The sequence below is a fragment of the Cyprinus carpio genome, chromosome B21 (assembly GCF_018340385.1).
Source record: "Cyprinus carpio isolate SPL01 chromosome B21, ASM1834038v1, whole genome shotgun sequence".
Classification (NCBI taxonomy): Eukaryota; Metazoa; Chordata; class Actinopteri; order Cypriniformes; family Cyprinidae; genus Cyprinus; species Cyprinus carpio.
The window spans coordinates 2,480,780-2,488,513 of record NC_056617.1 but is presented as its reverse complement, the minus strand read 5'-3'; the positions used below and the strand labels follow the sequence as shown (position 1 = coordinate 2,488,513).

Here is a 7,734-nt window from a genome sequence, read left to right as displayed (position 1 = left end):
TAGAGACATACACACACACATACACACAATAACAGTCTTTGTCCGGGTGGATTTATCTGTGTCGACAGAGGTTATAAAAGATCATCAGTTTTAACACAAAACTAATATTTGTCCAGGAACATTTTGAGTTAATTTCAGAGAGCCGTGAGCAGCTTTCACACTCCGCACTGTTTGATTATGTGCCATTAGCTTGCATTGCTTTTTTTTTTTTTTTTTTTTTTTTTAGTTTGAATAGTTTCTCTCATTCTAAATATTTTAAAGTGATTACAAATTAGAGTTTGATTTAGACATACTACACTTTTAATTTACATGAGATGTTTCTGCAGTCATAATCAACTTACAGCAGCAAGAAAGCCCTTAAAGGGACAGTTCATGCAAAAATAAAAATAGTCATCATTTACTCTCCCTTAAATTTATAAGACACTGAGTCAGAATTATGAAATAAAAAGTCAAAATTGACAAAAGGTTATGACAAAAAGTCATAATTCACACATAAAAATGTAGATTATTGTCATAATTTTGACTTTGTCATTTAGTCTGCCTCAAATTAAAGCTCATTTCTGCAACATAAGATGATAACATAAGAAATATTGTTTGGTAAAGCATCATTTTGACTTAAACGTTCATAATTACACTGTAAAAAAAAAAAGAGTATTTTTCAAACTTTAGCAGATTATTAAAGTATTTTTATGAGAAATGTTCTACTTCAGAATTTCTCGTTTAATTCAGTGTGTTACTTGCTGTAATTCTTGTGAACTAGTTATTACTATTTACTGGTTATTTCTGAGTGAAAATTGTTTCCACACCAAATTTGGTGAGTGTATTGCATAAAAATCTAAATCATTAGATAAAAAGTAATAATTATGAAATAAAGAGTCAAAATGATACTGTTATACTGGCAAAGTAATGAAGTAAAACGCCATTATGACATATGATTAATTCACGCATAAAAATTTCGATTTTTGTCGTAATTATGAAATGAATTTTTGACTTTGTATTAATAAAAAGCAGAAAAACGATTATGACTCAAGTCAAAATTGACAGAGGTCGAAGTTGAGAAGAACTGCGAAAGAAAAAAGATATAATTGACATGAAAGTGATAATTCTGACAAAAAAATATGACTTTTAATAATTATGGCTTTGTAATAATTATGTTTCATATCTGAATGATACTTCTTAAATAGCTTTTAAAGATACATTAAAGATATGATTTGGGACATGATTTTTCTTGTGCTTTTTAAGACATAATATGTGAGTTAGGAGCAGCACTGAGAAAATAGACAATGTTGAAAGATAGATTTTAAGATATACCGTGTGTGTGTGTGTGTGTGTGTGTGTGTTTGTGTGTGTGTGTGTGTGTGTGTGTGAATCAGTGTGTGATGCATGAGTACATGTCCACCAGGTTAGATGAGAGACAGAGATCAGAGAATAGATACTATATCGCAGTTTCCACAAAAATATTCATCAGCAAGACTGTTTTCAACATTGATAAAAATCAGAAATGTTTCTCGAGGAGCAAATCATCATATTAGAATGATTTCTGAAGATCATGTGACACTGAAGACTGGAGTAATGATGCTGAAAATACAGCTGCGCATCACAGAAATAAATTACAGTTTAACAGGTATTCAAATAGAAAACATCTACTTTAAATCATAATATTTCACTGTTTTTGTGTGCATTTTTGATCAAATAAATGTAGCCTTGATGAGTAGAAGAGAATTCTTTCACAAACATTAAAATTCTTACTGCCCACAAACTTTTGAATGATAGTGTGTACACATTGGTAGTTAAAGCCAAAGTAAACTGGATCAGTCCGATACTTTTATTTCAGATTGTCAAAGTAAAAAAAAAAGGTTTGAAAACCTCCTACTCCAGTTGAGCTGAACTCCACCACTAACGAATCATTTCTCTTGGGCTGACAGCAGCAGACGGATGAGTGTTTAGTGAGTGTTTAGCCGCTGTTTCTGTGCTCTGATGAACGAGCGTGGCTGTGATTGACACAGCTCATCTTCTGCACGTGGAAATTAATCCCATGGAACGCTCTGGTCAGTCTGTTGCTTAGCAACCGCATCCATCCCTGGCCTGGCCATCACAAACTCACACGGGTCTCACACCCGCTGACCTCTGAGCCATACATCAAACACACAGCAGCCGTCTCCACATATAATGTCCCCATTCATCTGACCCACGCTTCAGCTGTACAGTTCTGCTCATTTCCACCTCAACATCCCACAACCACGTCTGGACTCCCTCACTCTTCTCCTCTTTCTTTCACTTCAAACCTGAAACACACACACTTTTTCAAACAAACAACTGACAGTTTTGACCTAAATATTATTTTCAGTTACAATAATTAATCCTAAAATTCAACATTAGTAACTTACTTTTAGCAGCATCAGTCATGCGCGTGCTCACAAGATCTACCGGTTCTTACTTGTGAATTCAATTCACTGGAGACTCGCACTAAATGGTTCATTTGAATCAGTGAGTTGTCGACTTGAAAACAGCTGCAATCCGTTCATTCTAATTTGTAAACAAATCGTTTGGTGCGATTTGTGAACTGATTTAAAAGGTCCATTGAAAAGACTCAGTTCGTTTATGAATCGGAAACCACTTCTGCGTGTCGGAGCACGTGCTATATTATAAGGAGTAACTATATGTTTTATGAAATGTAGTGAAGTAAAAAATATGGATCTTATGGTTTGGAATGTAGTGAAGTAAAAGTAAAGTTACTCAAAATAAAACTACTCCATTGAAGTACAGATACTTGAAAAATGTACTTAAGTACAGTAACGAAGTTACTGTACTTAAGTCAAGTCTGTTCATGCCAGGTCAAGTCTGTTCAATTCTGTTCATGCCAAGTCAAGTCTGTTCAAGTCAAGTCTGTTCATGCCAGGTCAAGTCTGTTCAAGTCAAGTCTGTTCAAGTCAAGTCTGTTCATGCCAGGTCAAGTCTGTTCAAGTCAAGTCTGTTCATGCCAGGTCAAGTCTGTTCAATTCTGTTCATGCCAAGTCAAGTCTGTTCAAGTCAATTCTGCTCATGCCAAATCAAGTCTGTTCAAGTCAAGTCTGTTCATGCCAGGTCAAGTCTGTTCAATTCTGTTCATGTCAAGTCAAGTCTGTTCAATTCTGTTCAAGTCAAGTCTGTTCATGCCAGGTCAAGTCTGTTCAAGTCAAGTCTGTTCATGACAAGTCAAGTCTGTTCAATTCTGTTCATGCCAAGTCAAGTCTGTGTTTGGATTATGTTTGTATTTTGAACTACTTTTGGAATAAAGCTGCACTTGGGTTCTTAGACTCGCCTTCAGTGGACTGCCTGTTACAGTAAGGGAGAATATTTTACAATATATGGTGCATATTGCACAAATATGTGACTTTATATGATATATTATGATATAATAGACACCAAAAAACAAACAAACTAACAAAACACACACACAAATGGACTTGTAATCAAATAGGAGTTTTGCATGTTTTGTCTATGTATCAGATTTTCTAGAGTTCAGTAAGAAACAGTACTGCTTATTGTCTGAGTCACTTGTTTGTTTGTTTTTGTAAATGTTGTTTTGCAGATTAAGTTCAGTGTGATCTTTGATTTTGTAGAAGATCATAACTCTCTCTGCACCAGAAAGTCATTTATTTTAAACTCGTTTGGTTTTGCTCCACTAAACAGATCTTTAATTCTCCCTGCTGCTGTTGAAATTGATGAGTTTTTCATAATTATTCCCTTTGCAGCCTTTTTAACTTTTCATGAGAGAAGGAGCAATTTTATTGTGTTCTGTAGAGAAGTGAGATATCAGATATTGATATTTGTGTGGTTTATATCCTGCGCTGCCTCTAATGTTTTATATAAAGTGCATTAGACATTCAGTGTGTGATTAAAAAACGCCTTACACAAAAACCTTGTCTGTAGTTAAACTTTACACAGTTTAGTCTGTTTCTTTAGCAAGGGCCTGATTTGATCATAAAGGTTTGTGTGTCTGGTTGCATGTGTTATTTTAAAATACTTTTTAAGTTTTGAGAAAGTGAGAGGCAGATGTTGATGTTCATATTTCTAGTATAGGCACATATTTATATTTCAAAATTCTATAGTATGCATTTAAATTTCCATAAATACAAACAAACAAAAACTCACAAATACCCTCATAAAAACCCAAAGTCTAACTTAATTATCTGTTATTCTGTTTATTAAAAGCGCTTTTTACGATACAAATCGTTGCAAAGCAACTTTACAGAAAATTAAGTTTCTACAATATTTAGTAGTACTTTATCAGTGATGACTGTCAGTTTATGTACATACGGCAGAAATTTACTGAAAAATTAATTAAAGACGTAAATAAACAGACGATTAACACTATTAACGGCAATTATTATATGATGCAATCAAACTTATAGCAAAATTTGTTAGTTCTGTATGTTGTTTCAGGGTTAGCATCATCTGAGGTCCTCTGAGGGGTTGGCATCATCTCTTCTCAGGTGTTTCTGGGATCCGGGAACTGGAGCTTGTGTAAAACAGAGGAAACAAATAGAGACATAATTAGCGTAGCTGCTGTTCCAGCCAGTAAATTAATTATTTAACCCAAGCTAAAGAATAATAATTGCATTTGATCAGATATAACTGCAGTCCAAAATTATGAGATGCAGTTATGTATGTGAATGCTTGGCGCAAAGAGGTGGTGTTTTTTAATCTAGATTTAAACAGAGGAGAGTGTGTCTGAACCCCGAACATTATCAGGAAGGCTATTCCAGAGTTTGGGAGCCAAATGCGAAAAAGCTCTACCTCCTTTAGTGGACTTTGCTATCCTAGGTGACCTTAGGGAGCGTGATGGATTGTAGCGTGGTAGAAGACTAGTTAGGTACAGCAGGAGCGTCAGCCATTAGGGCCTTATAAGTAAGTAGTAATATTTTGTGACTGATGTGGAACTTAATAGGTAGCCAGTGCAGAGACTGTAGTATTGGGGTAATATGATCATATTTTCTTGACCTGGTAAGGACTCTAGCTGGCTGCATTTTGGACTACCTGTAGCTTGTTTATATGAGGAATAGCAGGACAAGCAGCTAGCAGTGCATTACAATAGTCCCCCTGTCTAGAGGTCATGAACGCATGAAACTAGCTTTTCTGCATCAGGAAGCAGTAACATGTTTTTAGCTTGGCAATGTTTCTAAAGATGGAAGAATCGCTGTTTTTTGTAACATGGGAAATATGATTTTCAAAATACAAGTTATTGTCTAATATAACACCCAGATTTTTGATTGTAGAGGAAGTAACAGTACATCCGTCTAATTGCAAATTGTAATCCAAGAGATTCTGTGTACTGCTTTTTGGTCCAATAAGTAATATATCTGTCTTATCCGAAGTTAATAGGAGAGAATTATTGGTCATCCAATCTTGTACATTTTTAACACACTCTGTTAGCTTTAAAAAATGTTACATTACAATGTTTCACGTTGCAAATGTTACACATACTCTCCTATATATATAAAATAAGAAAAAATTAAAATATATGTTAAAAAATAAAATAAAACAAAACAAAATAGAATAGAATAAATTGCATGTACTTCAAAATTGTCATGCAGTTATGCAGTCCACTGAAGGGTCTAAAAGGCAGAATGTGTTTCGTTATGAGGATACTGTGTGTGTGTGTGTGTGTGTGTGTGTGTGTGTGTGTGTGTGTGTGTGTGTGTGTGTGTGTGTGTGTGTGTGTGTGTGTGTGTGTAAGTGTGTGTGTAAGTGTGTGTGTAAGTGTGTGTGTGAGAGAGATCAGGATAATCCTTGTGTAACCCTTTCGTGTCCGCGGATGCTCCAGCACCTCAGTCTGCGGCAGTGACTTGTTTATTTCTTGCATTTCTCCGAACAGGACCGAGTCCCCTTTAAATATCGCCTTCCGTTCCTGAACGAGAGTCCCGAATGCGAGCGGAGATGATGCTCCCAGCCGATTTTAGCCCGAGACCCGGTATGGCAGCGGCCGGTGCTGATGAGAGCCGCCGCGGACCCCTGCTCTTCCTCAGCATCAGCATCATCATCATCGGCGTCTGACGCCGTCGCGTCCACCATGCTCGTTCTCCGTGTGTGAATCGCAGTGTTTGTGGGCTGAGATGGTTCGGGTCGTCAGTGTTCTGGGTCTGGTGATGTTCAGCGTCGCTTTGCTGATTTTATCGTTGATCAGTTACGTGTCCATCAAGAAAGACTTCATCTTCACCGCTCCCAAATACGCCAACGCTGGCGGGCCGCGGATGTACATGTTCCACACGGGCTTTCGGTGAGTGAATGATCTATCACTTACATGCATTAAATTAATCTTATAACGGGGGTGTTTATGTCTGGAATTCAAAGGGGGACGTTTCTAATGCGCATGTGTGCAGATATAGCCTACATGTGGATTAATAAAGCGTGCTTTAATCACATTTTGGAAAGGCCTCTCTTGTCCTTCTGTTATGATGCTCAGCGCGCATGCGCAGTTCGCTCCTGGATCATGAAGATGGACTAACCTACATTGTCATATTTCGCAGAGTAGCAATTTCTAAAGTCAGGTGCTGCATTCAAATTCTATATGCGTCATGCATTCGATTCTAACAGACTTTAGAACTGAAGTTCTTGATTGACATTTATAATGTTCCATCCTTCAACATCTTTTGTTCACAAAAGCTTCTTAACAGTGGAAAAAGTTATTCAGATTATTAAAATGTTCTTCATATCAAGATTTATATATATATATATATATATATATATATATATATATAACTATATATATATATATATATATATATAGGCAAATGGTTGATTTCTTTGATTTCTTCGTACAAGTTTATGGTCGATTTATTTTAGTAACTGAAAGTAAAAAAAATAAATAAAGTAAAATAAATTAAATGTTAAGTGTATTTAAATTAATCTTGGTGATAAGGAAACCTTTCTCATTTTCATTTAGTTTAATACAAAATAATAAATACTATTTTTGCAAAAACTAATAAAAATACAAAAGCACAATAAAATTACTAGAACTTTAACAAATTTAAATGAAAACAAAATATAAAAATAAAAACTAATTCAAAATTACAACAGTTATATCAATTTTACTAAAATAACGGTAGTCTATGGCATTTTTTTTAAGAGTGAAATAATACTTATAAACAGTATTGAATATGACCCATCAGAAAAGGACACAATATTGTGCATTTGATGGAATTAATTTAAATGAATAGTTCACTCTAAAATGAACATTAGCTGTAAATGTGCTCACTCTCAGGCAATCAGAGATTAGGATGAGTTTGTAGAAATGTATCATTATATCAGATGCTTAGCAATGAACGCTCTGCTGTGAATGGGTGCCATCAGAATGAGAGTACAAACAGATGATAAAAACATCACAGTAATCCACACCACTCCAGTCCATCAGTTAACGTCTGGAGAAGACAAAAGAAACAAATCCATCAAATTTTTAACTTTAAACTGTTTCTTCCGGCTAAAATATGAGTCCATCATTTATTGTAATGCTTCCTCCAGTGAAAAAGGGCATCTCCTGTTGTCTCTTTTTTTTTATACATCAACTAGCTGTTTTGGCTTGTAAACACTGCTTGATCTGTGCAGTTTCCTCTCCTGATTCAGACCAGAACACTTTTTCACTGGAGGAAGCGTTATTATGGGTTATGGACTCAGATTTTAGCTGGAAGCAATGGTTTGAACTTAAAAACGCTTTAATGCTGGCCTTGTTTCTTGGAAACACACAGCTTTTGGCTT

The 7,734-nt window shown here is 35.5% G+C and overlaps 1 protein-coding gene across 1 annotated transcript in view; it reads left to right on the top strand.

Annotated features, from left to right (window-relative positions):
* The first annotated feature begins 5,668 nt into the window (after nucleotides 1-5,668).
* Nucleotides 5,669-7,734, top strand: part of st8sia3 (ST8 alpha-N-acetyl-neuraminide alpha-2,8-sialyltransferase 3) — an 11,031-nt gene continuing 8,965 nt past the window's right edge. The window contains exon 1 of the mRNA XM_042748238.1: nucleotides 5,669-6,259. Within this exon, the coding sequence (XP_042604172.1) occupies nucleotides 6,096-6,259 (164 nt within the window). The 5' untranslated portion in view covers nucleotides 5,669-6,095. The remainder of the gene's footprint in view (nucleotides 6,260-7,734) is intronic.